A 16,698-nucleotide genomic window follows, 5' to 3' on the forward strand; every position below is an offset into this window, starting at 1 on the left:
GTACTTATGGGTCGAATTCCACAAGGACTCAAGTCTACACAATAAATTATAGAATTTTATGAATTACGCTAAACAAGATAATTTAAATTAAAAAGGTAATTCAAAATATTAAATTAAACTGTTGTAAATTCAGAATATCAAAAAGCTAGGCCTATAGAATTTCTCAGGAAATTACAAATTATTAAATCATGAAATAATTAGGATTCAAGCAATTAAGAACAGATCTAGAACTCTAAACTCTTTTGTAAAATAAATTAGTTCTCACTGCAAATATTATCTAAATTTAAAACCAGAAAATCCAAATCTCTTTGTAAAATTCTAGGTTAAAAATCAGCTTTAAATTCAAGTTTAGATTGTTCACAAAATTACTAAATCAAATCTCTTTGAAGAAAGTAATTTTGCTCATCAAAGATTTTAATCAGGAAAATCGATTATATTCTCATATCAATTTATTTTCCTAAAGTATTAATTCTAGGTGATCAATCAAGAATTAATATGAAGAACAACCTATGATGAAGATCTAGAAAGATAATGAATCCTAAATAAACAGATCTAATAAATCATAAAATCCCTGTGAAAAACCATGAACCTAACAAGCAAACTACTCAGACATGTTTAATGAAGAACAAAACATAATTCTGAATAATAAGCAATTTAAATTAAAAGAGTAAAAGGGAGTTCAAGAATTTTTCTCTCAAAGCAGATCTCTCTCTCCAAAGCTCTCAAAATCTCACAGGGTTCCAGAAAAATAAAACTTGCTAGAAAATAACTTAAGGGTTTCTAAAACCTAAAAATACTATTTATATGTCCAAAAACACGTCAGGAACTTGTGTTGCAATTATGGAAAATTTCGGGAAACTTTGTAAAACTTCCAAAACTTGGCTTCTCTCGCAGACAAAACAGGGTGTCGACCGACACCAAGGTGGTGTCGATCGACACACCATCACTCTGAATCGAATCCAACTTCTCTTCCTTGATGAATTGCTCCAAAATGATCCAAATCTTTTCACTTTGCTCCATCCATGCTAAAATCCTAGAAAACCTGTAAAGACTCAAAAACATCCTAGAAAACAAATCAAAAGACTCTAAAAGACTCCTTATATCATGGTTAAAAACCACAAAAACCATGATATATCAGGTTTTAATGAGGCAGCACCCCAAGCGCATTACAGAGATCCTACTTAGCATTTGCACGGTTATGTCATCCACGGGGAGTGTTGTAAAACACGGATGAATGGATTTCCATAACCGGTCCATACACGGCCCATAAACGGCCCATGTACGTCCAAGACCATAAGGCCTATCGGCCACCTCCTTAGTCTATGTCGGTTTACTAGTCCTAATGTATTTAGGGTTTGCCCTTCACTATATATATGTAACTCTCGATTGGATTAATAATAATAAGAGAAAACCTCATTCGAGTTTCTCTAGTTTACAACAATAATATCAATTTTTTTTTTGTCTCAAATAATATTTAATAGTTTGAATGTTTAATAGTTTCTGGCCACATTTTGGTTTTTGTTTTTCTAAAAACCAGTTTTACACCCTTTTAAGATTTTACAAAATTGGATTCCCTAAAAATTGGGGAATCCAGTTTTTGAAAGATTTAATCCATTTTCAAAGAAAAACCAAAAACCCTCTTATATTGGTTTCTTATTTTCTTCTCTATACGTGATTCTTTTTCTTTCATTTTTTAATTTTTATTTTCATTTTTAAATTTTTTTAATTTTTTTAACGGAAACCAAAAATCAAATAAATAAAAAGCAAAAACTAAAATCTGAAAACCAAAAGCTAAAAATCAATTTGAAAAACCATTCCATTCATGGCCTTATTAAAATCAAGTTTAAAAAAAAAAAAAAAAAAAAAAAAAAAAAAAAAAAAAAAAAAAACAGATATCTTTCCTAGTCACACTTGAGACAGATGATGAGGCGTAATCTGATGCTGTACATAGATATTATCATGTTCTGTAATGAGATAGTATGAAATGGGAACCCTCTAGATGGTCCAGAGTGTTTCGGCAGATAGATCTAATCTCCGTTGTCGTGTTAAGCCGCAAAGTTCCGCAAAAACCAGAGTCGGTGTCATCATCCCTTGAGGTTCGTCGCAGCTTTTAAATCTCATTCTCATCTCTCAGTTCAATAATACCCTTCGCTATAAGCCAACACGTCTCCCTTCATCATCCGTCTTTGCGTATAAAATGGGAAATTAAAAATAAAAAGAATTATGCGTATTCTCATCTCATCGCCGTTTCTATTCACAATCACAATTATATTATCTTTTTCAATCAAGAAATCATCTCTGATCACTCTCCGGTAATTCGATTTACTTGCGTTCATCAAGGATAGGTTTGCTTGCTTTGATCCTCAGTTTTATAAGCTAAACTAGTGTTTTGGCTAATTTGCTTCCAAGTGATGCTTTGTTTTAGCTCAAAATTTTCTGCCCCTAATTTTGGTTGATGATGATGTTGTTGTGGTTTGTGTTTAATTGTTTGTTATTGCAGAACATGGGACAAAAGAGATGCTTGTTCTTGCTGGCAATTTTTGCTTGTCTTCTTTCTTTTTCATGTGGTAGTAGAGGTAATATAAATAATGCAACTTCTAATAGTAATGATTCTCTGTTTTGTTTCCTCTGTGGGGACTCCGTGTCAGTATATATGAACCTAATCAAGTTTTGAAACTTCTTTGTATTGGCAAAATAAATATACTCTGGATACTGTAGAATGTGAGAGTGATGATTCATATAAAGGGCCAATTTTGTGTAGCTGTGAGGCTCCGGATTAATTTAGATTGAATTTATTGGTGACTTCTTTTATCTAATTGCAGTACTCAAGTTAAAGAGCGATGATGGTCGGCCTGTTTACAACCATACGCTTGCCATAACACTTGTTGAGTATACTTCTGCGGTAAGATAATGGAGAAATTAATATAGTATGCATTCCATTTATCCTCTACTATTCTGCAAGTATAGGAAGAGATTGCTAGTTGTGTAGCACTTGTCCTCATATGCTGATAAACTGCGCCAAATGGATGAATCGAGTTTTTTTATATGTGTATATATGCAGGTATATATGTCTGATTTGTCAGAACTCTTCACTTGGACATGCGAAAGATGCAATGGTTTGACAAAGGTATAAAGCAGATCACTCTTTGAAGACACAATATGTATAAAGCTAAGAGCTCCGATTGGATATTCTAACGTCTATAAGGATGGTGCAGGGTTTCGAGGTTATAGAGATAATAGTTGACGTTGAGCACTGCTTACAGGTCTGCCCTGATATTATAAGCTACATCTGGACATTGATAGTTTTTATTGAATAATTAGTAATACCAGTACATGTAACTTGTAATAACAGGCATATGTTGGGGTGGCTAAGGATCTGAATGCTATCATCATTGCATTTCGGGGAACTCAAGAACACAGGTATTAGTCTCGTCATGTAATCTAAAAGCTTCACCTTTGCCTAAACTTGTTTGATGCTTGATCATCCAAAAAACTTTTGCAGCATACAAAATTGGGTCTCAGACTTGTTCTGGAAACAGCTCGATCTAAATTACCCTGATATGCCAGATGCAATGGTATATGCTTTAACGATAAGTATTTGCATTGAGTTGATCATGTAGTAGTAATACGGTGGAATGTGGAATAATTGTTATCTGCATTGGCAGGTGCACCATGGCTTTTATAGTGCTTATCACAATACAACTGTACGTCCTGCGGTTTTGGGAGCAGTAAAACGAGCGAAGAAATCCTATGGGGCGAGCCTCAACATCATGGTGACTGGTCATTCAATGGGAGCAGCCATGGCTTCCTTTTGTGCGCTAGACCTAGTTGTAAACACCCTTACATTGAACTAGTTTAAAAAAAAAAAATTCTTTTATTTTGTCCTTTAAAGTTGTAAATGATCTCTATTGATGGTTATTAATGATATCCATTGGGATGTAAATCGCAGGTAAATGAAGGAGAAGAAAACGTACAGGTCATGACATTTGGGCAACCTCGTGTTGGGAATGCTGCTTTTGCATCTTATTACAGTTTGCTTGTGCCTAATACCTTCCGAATCATACATGACCATGATATAGTTCCTCACCTGCCTCCTTACTATCATCTTTTTCCTCAAAAAACATACCACCACTTCCCAACAGAGGTAACATTTTTGCCTATTTTTATGTTTATCACAGTACCTGGTTTTAGGCTTTTTTATGCAACATTTGGCAATGTATCTTTTGGATTGCAGGTGTGGGTGACAAACCTCAGTATATTGAATATAGTTCTTTTTGGTGTGGAGAAAGTTTGTGACAACACCGGTGAAGATCCTACATGCAGCAGGTAACTAACTCTCTTTTAGGTTTCTACTTGATCCCTCTGAAACACCTTACTGATATAATTCCTATCTACACTACACCTACACTTGCAAGAACGAACCCATTTATAAAAACATAGGATCATTATTTACTATCACGTTTCACCTGAGCCATCTACTATTCGTCAGGAACTGTTACAACACGCCTCGGAGACGCCCCATATCTCTCCTGTTTTCAAGACCAAATAATTTTTAGAAGAATCGAGTATAATGATTGGCTCTTGTTGTTTCAGATCGGTAATGGGAACTAGCATATCCGACCATTTAACCTACTTTGGAGTGGAGTTGATGGGTGAGACTTGGAGACAATGTAACATAGTGATGGGCCGTGAGATGGAGAGTTACAGCAGGAAAGATTCAAAGGGTAATATATTCCTGTCGCGGACAGTTCCTTCCATGGAGGTAATTGAAACAAAAATTCCATCAAAAGCCAGAATCTCAAGTCTATAGGAGTTGGTTGAAATCGAGCCTTGAACAAGAATGCTTGGTTGAAAAGGAGGTTCGGAGATCCAGATGTGGATGAAGAAGTGTTATCTGATTCTTTGTTGTCGTGAAAGAGAGTGTATATATATATATAATAAATCAAGACTATGTAAATAAGTCGTAGGTTGATAATATGTAAAAATACAATGTTCAAATCCATAATCATATTGGATTTGACTATGTAAATATGTGAATGATATATTCACCACTTATTACTTAATGAGATGAATGTTTTTCTTATCATTCATACTTCCGCTAATTTACTTAATGACTGAAATGGTTGATAAATGTCTTATAAAATAAAAGCATTTTCCAAGGCGATCTTGAAAGTATTGAAAGGGATCCGAATGTCAAGTGGCCTGCATGTATTAGATCTACACGAAACGAAACGAATATATTTTTTTGTAGCTTTTGACTAACATTCTCCAACACCCACTTTATTTTTTAAGTCGCTTTTTTATAGTAGTAATTTGAAAACTAACCAGTATTTTGCACCTATGACCTAACAGATTAGTAAAAAAAATTACCTTTTTTCGATCTAGCTCATGGAAGCTTCTTCACCCAATGATCGACTTCATTTTGGCAAAATTCATCAGGAAGAACCTTTGGGGATTATTGTCACTAACAAAGAGGTGGAGTAATGCTATGTATATGGATCTTTTTAATTTTCTTTTGTTTGAATTAATCAATCATAAAAATGTAATAATGGATAGGTTTGTGGTACCATCACGTGGTCCATTGGCTTGGTGGGGTCAATGTAACTGACTCAAGCAACGAACACTTTAGATTAGGCTATGATTGTTTTTATCATTTATAGGAGGAACATCTGTTTAATAAGCATGTGTTTTAACTCAATTAACCACTAGTAGTGACCATCTCACCACTTTGGCACTTTCATTCAGTTTTGACATCATCTTTTATTTTGTTGTAGCTAGGTACAATTTAAGTAATTTTACTGTTTATAGCTACATTAATTCTAACCTTTTGATACTAGTAAACTTTATCACTTAAGTGATCTCACTATCTTTTGATAGTTACGTAAAAATCATGCGTGGGGGAGACATCAAACTCTTGCAAGTCTAAAGTTTTTTTATGACTGTTAAGTGAAACAAAACCGAGTAATTATGTGATTGGGGAGAATCGATCCTTGGCCTAAACCAACAGGGCGACTCTTCCACCAAAGAAGGAACCATTAGCCCACCATCTCGTGGTTTTCCTTTTTTGATTGTTTATACTTTTTACACAGATATTAATTTTACAACACCTATACATTATGTATGTATAAGGTTTTTTTCTTTTATAAAAAAAGTATAAGATTTTAAAGATATTTTAATAATATACTGTATAAATGTTACAACCTTTTTTTTTTGGGCAACGCAAAATACCTTATTGCAAATTATTAGTATTGTTTTGTTGGCCCATATTTATTCGATAAAAATGTATATAGCCTTTTTATAATACTAGTGATATAGTACTATGTTCGAGAAACCTGAAGAAATATTTCGGAGGAATAGTAATACTAAGTACTTCCATGCCTCTACAAAGATACAGAAATCTCGCAATCGTATCAAATCAGTCATTGATGAAAATGGTATGGAACATTTTCGGGATAAAGCAATCGGCAAGGTGGCGGAAACATATTTTCGAAATCTATTCTCCACAACACAAGGTGCAGAATTTGAAAGCTTTATTTCTACCCTCCCAAGAAAGGTCACCCCAGAGAAGAACAGTGAGTTGACAAGACCAGTTACAGATATTGAGATAAAAAAGGCTATTTTTCTTATTGGTGCAGAACGAGCTCCCGGGTTTGATGGATTTACAGCAGGTTTTTACCACCAATTATGGGACCTAATTGGTAATGATGTTTGCAGGATGGTCAAACATTTCTTTGATTGTGGTGAGCTTGACAAAACGGTAAATCACACTCAACTATGTCTGGCTTCAAAGATCACAGATGCCAAAGGTATGGCAGACTATCGACCCATAAGTCTTTGTACTGTTAACTACAAAATCATCTCAAAGGTTTTAGTGATGCGTCTTAAGAAGTGTTTAGGTCTGGTCATCTCTGAATCGCAAGCAGCCTTTGTCCCTGGACATAATATCTCGGATCATGTTCTAGTAGCACATGAACTGCTTAACTCTCTCAAGTCCAAACGAGAATGTCAAAGTGGTTATATGGCTATCAAAACAGATATAAGTAAGGCATACGACAGAGTAAAGTGGAACTTTCTGGAAAAGGTTATGATTCAGTTGGGTTTTGATAGTAAGTGGGTTCAATGAATTATGGTGTGTGTGAGAACCACCTCCTTTGAAGTGTTAATCAATGGCTCTCCCTACGGCTACATTCAACCATCAAGAGGTCTCCGCCAAGGTGACCCGTTATCCCCCTACCTTTTTCTATGTTGTGCGGAAGTATTGAGCCACATGATCAATAAGGCTGTTGCAGATAAATTGATTCATGGTATACAGTTAGGAAGAGATTGTCCTCACATATCTCATCTTCTGTTTGCTGACGACCCACTCTTCTTTTTCCGAGCTACTGATTCAAATTGTAAAAATATGGCTGCTATTTTCAAGAAATATGAGGAAATATCGGGACAAAAGATCAACTACACTAAGTCCTCCATCATCTTCGGTATGAAAATTCTTGAGTCCAAGCGCCAGAGATTACAGAGATACTTGCAAATATATAATGTTGTAGGAGGAGGCAAATATCTGGGGCTCCCAGAACAATTTGGCAGAAAGAAAGTGGAGATGTTTGAACATATAGTGCAGAAAGTAAAGGAAAGAACAGAGGACTGGTCATTCAAATACTTATCACCTGCTGGAAAAGAAATAGTAATCAAGTCAGTGGCTATGGCGCTTCCAGTCTACTCAATGAATTTCTTCCTACTGCCTTTCTCTATATGTGAAGAAATACAAAGCATACTTGCTACTTTCTGGTGGGGTAAAGAACGAGGCAGAAGAAAACTTCCTTGGGTTGCTTGGAAAAGAATGTCTCTCCCAAAAGCAGAAGGAGGCCTGTGATTTAAGGATTTACATGAGTTTAACAGAGCCCTTCTAGCTAAGCAAGCTTGGAGAATTTTGAAAAATCCACAAAGTCTTTTGGCTCGACTTTATAAAGGTTTGTATCACCCAAATAGTTCTTATTTACAGGCTGAAACGGGATCAAGACCCTCTTATGGATGGAAATCCATACAATATGGTAAGGAGCTCTTAAAACAAGGTCTTCGAGTGAGAATTGGAAATGGCCAAACAACGAAAATATGGATAGATCCTTGGTTGCCCACTTTACCTCCACGTCCTGCTGCATGTCCAACTTTGGACACCAACTTAACAATCTCTGACTTATGGAAAGAATGAACAAGAGAATGGGATCCTATCATCTTTGAAGGAGTGCTGACACCAGAAGATCAACAACTAGCTAAAGAGCTCTATCTCTCTAAATATGCAGAACAGGACACTTACGAATGGGCATACTCTTCAAATGCTCAGTATAGTGTCCGTTCAGGATATTGGGTAGCAACTCATGTTAATATCCTGGATGACCAACTTTTTCTTCCTCCCCAAGGATCAGTTGCTTTGAAAAAAGAACTATGGAAACTGAAAATCGCTCCAAAACTTCATCACTTCATTTGGAAATGTTTATCTGGGGCTATTGCTACGACAACACAACTCCAAACACGACAGATACCTGCTGATCCAATATGTCAACGATGTTGCCGTGAAGAAGAAACGATCAACCACATCCTATTTACTTGCTCCTTTGCAGAGGCGGTATGGAGATGTGCTAATACCCAAGTAGGTCAAAGAGGTTTCGATAATGAGGTAGAAGCAAACATTGGTCTCCAAATGAATCACTATAAGGATGCATCGGTTTCTCTTGATCAGCGCCTGCTACCTTTCTGGATAATGTGGAGACTTTGGATAACCAGAAATGATTTTATTTTTCAGAAGATATCAAGACTACCAGAAGAGGTGGCAAAGAAAGGAAAACATGATGCTTGTGAATGGTTTGAGGCCAATTATAAAGAAGATAATGAAGAAACAGTCTTCCAAATTTCTGATGTCCAAAACAGAGGCTCTGATCGTTGCAGTAGATGGTCACCACCCCCAAGAGGCTGGCTCAAATGCAATTTCGATAGCGGTTATCTGCAGAACCGATCCTTTACAAATACAGGCTGGTTATTCAGAGATAGTGATGGAAAAGTTATATTATCTGGCTGTGCAAAACTACAGCCATCTCACTCCTCATTGCAAGCAGAGGCGCTAGGCTTTCTACATGTTTTACAAATAGCATGGGCACAAGGATTACGATATATCTGGTTTGAAAGTGACAATAAAGAACTGATCACTCTCATCAATAATGGGAACGGCCGTTTGAACCTGGGAACATTATTATTTGATATTAGACATTGGATGGCCAAACTTCCGGAATCGTCCATTGACCACATTAATCGTGAAAGAAATTTTGCAGCAGATAAACTTTTACGACATGCTTGCTCTATTAACTCATTGCATGAATTATATACAGTTCCACTGGTTTGGTTGATCAACAATTTGTATCCCCATTTACAATCTAATAAAAAGTCTGATGTTAAAAAAAAAAGTAAAGAAAATACAGCAATAGGGGGAGCGTGAGAAAAGTACTAAATTAGTTCTTTCAATCCAATTGGTAAACAAATAGGTCATTATTTATTATCCTTTTACTAATTTTACAACTTACTACAAAATAAAGTATATATATTATGTATTTAAGAAAGCAGAGTAGTGTATTGGGAAATAAATAGAAATAAATGTATAATAGTAGATAAATGATCTAGAATTGTGATTGGTCAATAAATCGGCGCTCTCTGTTACGGTTTGTGTATCCATGTCATCATCCCCATCTTCATCACCACACCTCTCTCTCCTTAATTATTCTCATTTCTTTAAAGCAACAAAATCTCACGAACTCCTAAGCTAACAACATTCACAAGGAGAGAGAGAGAGAGAGAAAGTATACAATAAGGCAAAAAGATTGAAACTTTTCTGTCTTTCTTTGCTTTTTTTTGTTTCTTTCTTCGTCTCTGCAACTAGAAGAAGAAGAAGAAGAAGAAGAAGAAGATCGAAGAATTTTTGTTGTTTATCCTATTTCTATAAAAATAAAAAACAAAGGGAGACGTGGGGTCTCTCTGTTTTCATTTCTGACCTTGCGATTCCGATAAAACTCTCTCAGCTTCATTCAAAAAGCCCATTCAATCCCAATCCAAATCCACTTCTCTCCAACACATATATATATATTTATAGGCAGGGGGGAGTATTATTTTTATAGAGAGACTTTACCTTCTTTTTTTTTTCTCCATCTCTCTCTCTCTTTTGGCTTTTTTCCTCCCGTTCTAATGGAAGCTTCACCCAATGATCGACTTCATTTTGGCAAAATGGGTTTCGGGTAAACAAAATAATCCTCTGTTTTTCTCTTTTTTCTCTGTTTCTTGTAATCTGTATCCTCTGCTTTAACAGATCACTGTTGTTTTCTTGGTTTTTGTTTGCCTTTGTGGGTCGTGTCTCTCGTTTCAACAGATCAGTGTTTATATCTTTGTGGGATGTGTCTCTTCTTCTGTGTGATCTTTTAGATTCCAAGAAATTTTTAAGATTTTGATTCACAAAGTTTCTTCCTTTTTCTATATTCCTGATTCATGGGGGTCTTCATGTGTGTTCCAGCTTCTGATTCATTTAAACACAATTGATTCATAGATCTGTATCTCGATCCACAAATTTTTCAATTCATTCAAACTGTTTCTGATCCATATAGATCTGTTTTTTTCTTCCATGTGTATTATTAGGTGTCACCATTACAGGAGGAGATGCCAAATCAGAGCACCATGTTGCAACGAAGTCTTCGATTGTCGCCATTGTCACAACGAGAGCACTGTATATAATCTCTATTCCTTTATCTTAATTACTGCTCAAGTTACTTTTCCCGCTATGTTCCAACCTGACTAATATTAAAAACGTTCCCTTTCTAAATTTGTGTGCAGAGCACATTGCGTAATATCTACGACCGTCACGATCTTGTTCGCCAAGACGTTAAACAAGTAGGATTGATCCTTACCCTTTACATAGATTTATGCGATCTTAGAGAGCTAACCATATTTTCTAATCTTTTGTGTTTTTTTTTTTCAGGTGATTTGCTCTGTTTGCGATACAGAGCAGCCGGTAATTCCCATCACTCTAGTTTATATTACTTTAACTTGCCTTATTAGTTATGGTGATCACTCACTTATCACTTTTTTCAATGTTGTGAAATTGACTTCTTTGTTTCATTGTATTTTTCAGGCAGCTCAACTTTGTTCGAATTGTGGTGTCAACATGGGAGAATATTTTTGCGATATCTGCAAATTCTATGATGATGATGTAAAGAACTTTGATTTCTACATCTTTTTGACTTTCTTCCTTCTCGTTGGTTCATTCTGATTAGTTCTTCTAATTGTCTTGTTTCAGACTGAAAAGGGACAGTTCCATTGTGATGACTGTGGGATTTGCAGGTGAGAATCTTTCACCATACATTTGTCATGACTGTGGAATTAGATATCTTCTTAATGGTTGTTTTGAAGTTGTGTGATGATTGTTTTGTGCGTGATGCAGAGTTGGTGGGCGTGAGAACTTCTTCCATTGCAAGAAGTGTGGTAAACTAAAAAAGCAACAAAGTTTTCTTTTGTTCAGTTTCAGTCTAACACAATCATGTGTGCCTTAACTCGTAAAATTATCCGTTACTTGCTTTTAGGATCTTGTTATGCGATTAGTCTGCGCAACAACCATCGCTGCGTTGAGAATTCAATGCGACATCACTGTCCCATTTGTTACGAGGTATGTGTATTATGGCATATCTCTATCAAGAAAAAGTGAGATTTTCAGGAAAACTTGTCGCAGTTTTAGCTAATTGTGTGTGCGTGAAATGCAGTACCTTTTTGACTCTCTAAAGGACACAAATGTGATGAAATGCGGACACACAATGCACCAAGAATGCTACCAAGAGATGCTCAAGCGTGACAAGTAAATTTCCCTTTTCTTGGGGTTATTTATGACTCTGTTTCAACTATTAAGTACTGATGGTTTTGAATTGTTGTGTGAATTTTGATTAGGTTTTGTTGTCCGATTTGCTCGAGGTCAGTGATTGACATGTCAAAAACATGGCAGAGACTGGATGAAGAGGTTAGTTTTATTATATCCATTGCTGAATCAAAGTATGTTAAAACTTAAAAATCAATTGCTAAAATATATATCCAATTGTTTTATTGGTTTCCTTAGATTGAAGCCACTGCTATGCCTTCGGACTACCGCGACAAGAAGGTAAAGAATTTTGTTTCTCTGTCACTTGAGCGTATCTAACTCAAGACTGGTAAAGATACTTCCTTTGACATCAAAGTTGACTGCTTTCTAATAAGATTATGTGGGGAATCACAGGTTTGGATACTATGCAACGACTGTAATGACACAACAGAAGTGTACTTCCACATAATCGGACAGAAATGTGGGCATTGTCGATCTTACAACACACGAGCGATTTCCCCTCCTGTTCTTCCTCAATGACAAACCTCAAGATCTTTCATGTATTGCCCATCAGAAAGCAAGCTTGAACTTTTTGTTGCAAAAAACTGGGGCAAAGTTGATGATCGGTTATTACAGAAAAGAAAAAGAAAAAAAGATTGATGATCAATATGGTTATTGATCACAAAAGCAAAACACACATTTGTCTTCTTCATGATTGGATTTGTTGTTCTCTTGTATTGTCATATTTTACCATTTGTGTTTGGGGGGTTTGAAATTGAGGATTATGTATAATATACTCTATATATATTCTTGATCCAGGGAAAATAACCTGGATGATATGTTTACATGGATTTGTTGAAAGGTAAGGTTTTGCAAATTCATTTTGAATGATACAATCAGATAGTAGCCGATATAAATCAATCAGATAGCGGGTTAGGGTGGATAATTCAACTATCTTAAAACCAGCTTATTCACAAACAAGCTTAACTTAGATTTTTTCATCTCAATTTCGAGTTTTTGATAATATTGTGTACCTCTGTACTTCTCTCTGCTAAAGATTCATCAACAATACACATGGTCTCTGCAATGTTTGTTTTCTAATGTTGTTGAATCAACGAGTCTCTCAAATTCACAGTTTTTATATTCATAATTTTCATCAGTTACAAACTACACAGCCAAACTCACTTTGCATTTTTTTTAAAATACCGACTAGAAGAACTGTTCGCCGAGTTCTTGACCCGCCATTCCTTCTCTGATCACTTTCTTAAAGAAATCCTCAAGCGTGTCTTTCCCGTAACTCGGTGTCTTCTCCTCGCTATATTCTCCAGTCTCCGGATCAATAATCAACATACTCTCTGCGGCATAATACCTCCCAATCTTGCCAAACTCAGCAGCTTCTCCAACCGAAGGAAAGATCTTTGCGATAGAATCAAGAACACCAATCACAAAGTCCATAATCTCGATAGGTACTTTCAAGAACTTAGGCTCTCTGCCAAGAATCCTAAACAGAATCTCTCCTTGCTCCAGAGGCGTTAACGCCTTACCTGGTCCACCAATTGGCAAAACCTGATTGATCTTGTTCTCTTCCAACACGCAATCCGATATAAACGATGCTAAATCCTGTTCGCTGATCGGTTTACAAGCGCATAGCTTACCATCTCCGAACATCACATAAGGTTTCCCATCTTTCACAATCTCAACTTGACCACCTAAACTCTTGAAAAAAGCAGTTGGTCTCACAATGCTGTAAGTAAAGCTGGAGTCTTTATTCTGGGCTAAATCCATCAACTCGGCTTCGAACTTCAGTTTCGCTCTCTGAAACTCTAATAAAGGCTTCTGCACACAAATCGCAGAAAGCAAAACGAAATGCTTAGCACCAAACTTCTTGCCAGCTAAGAGACTGTTCTTGGTAGCTTCGTAATCAATCTTCCAAGAATCTTTAATCCCTCCATTACGACTAGCGAGACAGGACACAACAACATCGACACCAAAACCAAGATTCTCAATCGATTTCTCTAAAACATCTAAATCAGTAACATCTGAGAAACACACATTGGCGCCTTGTAATTGCTTTAAAGTCTCTTCCTTGTCGTTCTTTCCTCTAATCCCACTCTTCTCTCTCGCAACAGCAATCACATTGAACCCTCTTTTGATCAGCTCTTTCACAACGAATCTACCTATGTACCCAGTTGAACCAACCACTAAAACGTTTACATCCTTAGGGCTTTTGTTCCTGAAGGATGACGATGTAGCGATTTCTGAAACTCCCGAGTCTACTAGAGATGAAATTGGTTTGAGTCTCTCTCTACTAAACTTAAGATTCGTTGGGGATCCATGGATTTGGAATGTTGAAGCTAATAAAGGAGCCGACTTTACCTGAAATTGTGAAACGAAGTTGGAATTTTTGAAGATGGTTTTGGGTTTTGGTGAGTAGGAAGCGAATACGTTGAAGGAAGAACAAAGTGACATTCTTTGAATTCCCCTGTACAATGTTGTTTCGATGATCGAGAAAATGAGAAGGAAAGTGCGAGAAAACGAAGGAAACAAAAAAATTACTCAAGAGACGAAGTGTGAGGCCATTGTATCATCTTCTTCTCCATCCTCAAACACATATAAAATAATTCGAAAACAACCCAAGTATTTTACGGTATTTCGTTTTAACCCCGATACTTTATTAATTGCGAAATTTCGGTGGATATTATCATAATATGTGTGATTTATCATTCTGATCCATATATTTGGTAAAAACTAAAAAAGAAAAAGAAAAGACAAAAACCAAATACCGTAATTCATCACTAATCAATAACCAACACATACATATATATAAAGAGAATCCGAAGAAATATTTTGTAGAGATGTGATCTGATATATATAGATGACTTGTTGTACCGGTTAAACGTTGGTCAACGGCACCGGACGACACGAACGGCTGTACGGCGTTCGTTGGAGGTGCAGACAGCCATTATAGAGAGACATATGACAACAATTATGACGAGATGTGTTAATAGACTGGAACCACCATCGTCACCACCACCACCACCGCAACACGAAGACATCATACACATCCCACCCATTAATATTCTTGTGTCGTCCTTTAAGTTGCGATGAATGAGTCTATAAGGGAGGCGAGAGATAAAATGAAGTTAGCTGAGAAGGATCTGTCTTTAATGAGTTTTTGATTGGTACTTTTGTTTTTTAATGGTTTTTGTTGGACTTGAATCAGCCAACTTCGTGTTTTAATTATGTATATCGAGATTTTAATATGTTCTTGTTTTGTTGTGTTCTTTTGCAAATGTTATTTTTATGGTCCGGAGACTTACGACAAATTCTCCCGTCAATGTATTATCAATTAGTTGTCGACATGCATGTTGTATTTATGTATCCTCACGACCTCACCCACGAAATTACTTGATGTTATGTTTTTAAACTATATGACCAATTGTTTTTTCAAATCATGGGTTCAATTCTAATCAGTTTATCGTTCATTTTTCACGTAAAAAGAAGACTTAAACAAAAATTTCTTATTAGGACCTCTGTGGCTCTATCATTTATTAGTGTTGCGCAGGGACGCAAAGTGTTTTAGATGTCTAGCTACATGAAGTATACGAGAAAACATGGTCATACGTACTAGTACTAAGTATATTATTATATCTTTAACTACACGAAATATATGTATTACATGACCACATGCATGAACTATATAAAGTTATATGGTCAACAACATAGACATATAATCCGGTACACCGGTCAACTAACTCCGGCGAAGACCGATGTTGACTCCGGCGTTGACTAAAAAATGTATTCCAAAATTTTTTTTCTTAAAAAAAAAATAATTTAAATCATTAATGGTTTTTCATGATTAAAAACATATTTAATTCAATATCTTAATATTTTTATATATCTCTAATGTATTCATTCTTATAATTAGTTAATTTTTATTTTTAAAGCTAAACTAATAGTTAAATAAAAATCATTGATAATTATTTTCAAGATGTAATATAAAGATATTTGCAAAAATACTCTTATTCTATACCCTTTTGCAAACATATCCTCAAATCAAATATATTGTTTTGCTAAAATCATTTTTTTTGTATGTTTATCATCATTAGAAGTAAATATTGTGAATTTATTTTGTTGTTGTTTACATGTTATTAAGAGTGTGTAAATTTTATAGTAAAAGTAACTAAAATTTTATACAACATTTACCATGCAAACTTTAGAGTAAAGAGTCATATACTCAATCTTTTGCATATTATTTTTCTAATGAAAGTAGTTGAATTTGATTTTCTTGATTTTTTAGTATTTAAATAATCTGATTATCAAAGATTTATATATATATATATATATATAGATATCTTGAAAATAATTATTAATGACTTTTATTTAATCATTAACTTAGCTTTAAAAATAAAAATTAACTAATTATAAGAATGAATACATTAGAGATATATAAAAATATTTAGATATTGAATTGAATATGTTTCTTAATCATGAAAAACAAAAAATGTTTATATATAATATTTATTATTTTTGATTTTTAATAGAAAAAAAGTTTTGATACATTTTTTTCAAAAAAAATTATATATAATATTCATTAATTTAGCTTTAAAAAATGTATCAAATTTTTTTTTGGTCAACGCTGGAGTCAACGTTGGTCTTCGCGGAGTCAGTCGATCGGTGTACCAGATTATATATCTATGGTGTTGACCACATAACGTCATATAGTTCATGCATATGGTCATGTAATACATATATTTCATATTGTGGAAGATATAATAATATACTTGGTATGTGTTACCATATTTTCTCAAATATTTGATGTA

At 35.1% G+C, this 16,698-nt stretch overlaps 5 protein-coding genes and 1 pseudogene across 9 annotated transcripts; 4 read left to right on the forward strand and 2 right to left on the reverse strand.

The window, feature by feature from the left end:
- The first annotated feature begins 1,822 nt into the window (after positions 1–1,822).
- Positions 1,823–5,086, forward strand: LOC104706177 (lipase). 3 transcript variants are annotated; one of them, XM_010422337.3, is made up of 11 exons: positions 1,823–2,096; positions 2,501–2,576; positions 2,823–2,902; positions 3,062–3,127; positions 3,216–3,263; positions 3,353–3,420; positions 3,503–3,575; positions 3,666–3,830; positions 3,950–4,144; positions 4,235–4,326; positions 4,594–5,086. In XM_010422337.3, exons 1-11 carry the CDS (start codon positions 1,980–1,982, stop codon positions 4,808–4,810), a joined length of 1,197 nt encoding a protein of 398 aa, XP_010420639.1. In that variant the 5' UTR covers positions 1,823–1,979; the 3' UTR covers positions 4,811–5,086. The 3 variants fall into 3 exon arrangements, with proteins under 3 accessions (XP_010420639.1, XP_010420640.1, XP_010420642.1); XM_010422338.2 differs by having other exon boundaries at positions 1,926–2,345; XM_010422340.2 differs by having other exon boundaries at positions 2,053–2,312.
- Positions 5,087–7,166: 2,080 nt separating this feature from the next.
- Positions 7,167–7,870, forward strand: LOC147939670 (uncharacterized). Its single transcript, XM_087460979.1, has 2 exons — positions 7,167–7,214; positions 7,313–7,870. The coding sequence occupies exons 1-2, from the start codon at positions 7,167–7,169 to the stop codon at positions 7,868–7,870; spliced, it is 606 nt and encodes a 201-aa protein (XP_087317105.1).
- An 885-nt stretch (positions 7,871–8,755) lies between these two features.
- On the forward strand, positions 8,756–9,484 carry LOC104709217 (uncharacterized). The gene has a single exon (XM_087460980.1). It carries the CDS (start codon positions 8,756–8,758, stop codon positions 9,482–9,484), a length of 729 nt encoding a protein of 242 aa, XP_087317106.1.
- Positions 9,485–9,612: 128 nt separating this feature from the next.
- On the forward strand, positions 9,613–12,736 carry LOC104706179 (E3 ubiquitin-protein ligase MIEL1). Of its 2 annotated transcripts, XM_010422343.3 has the most exons (12): positions 9,613–10,274; positions 10,669–10,756; positions 10,864–10,920; positions 11,009–11,041; positions 11,162–11,239; positions 11,327–11,370; positions 11,471–11,511; positions 11,610–11,692; positions 11,787–11,878; positions 11,968–12,037; positions 12,134–12,175; positions 12,290–12,736. In XM_010422343.3, exons 1-12 carry the CDS (start codon positions 10,225–10,227, stop codon positions 12,413–12,415), a joined length of 804 nt encoding a protein of 267 aa, XP_010420645.1. In that variant the 5' UTR covers positions 9,613–10,224; the 3' UTR covers positions 12,416–12,736. The 2 variants fall into 2 exon arrangements, with proteins under 2 accessions (XP_010420645.1, XP_087318420.1); XM_087462294.1 differs by having other exon boundaries at positions 9,750–10,274; positions 11,009–11,239.
- Positions 12,737–12,994: 258 nt separating this feature from the next.
- On the reverse strand, positions 12,995–14,949 carry LOC104706180 (uncharacterized). Its single transcript, XM_010422344.3, has one exon. The coding sequence runs from the start codon at positions 14,947–14,949 to the stop codon at positions 14,779–14,781; it is 171 nt and encodes a 56-aa protein (XP_010420646.2). The 3' UTR covers positions 12,995–14,778.
- Positions 12,995–15,003, reverse strand: LOC147939671 (divinyl chlorophyllide a 8-vinyl-reductase, chloroplastic pseudogene; annotated as a pseudogene). The gene has a single exon (XR_015564093.1). The product of XR_015564093.1 is annotated as a divinyl chlorophyllide a 8-vinyl-reductase, chloroplastic pseudogene (transcript).
- Positions 15,004–16,698: the final 1,695 nt, after the last annotated feature.

The sequence above is a fragment of the Camelina sativa genome, chromosome 8, assembly GCF_030686135.1.
Source record: "Camelina sativa cultivar CO46 ecotype springtype chromosome 8, ASM3068613v1".
Taxonomy (NCBI): Eukaryota; Viridiplantae; Streptophyta; class Magnoliopsida; order Brassicales; family Brassicaceae; genus Camelina; species Camelina sativa.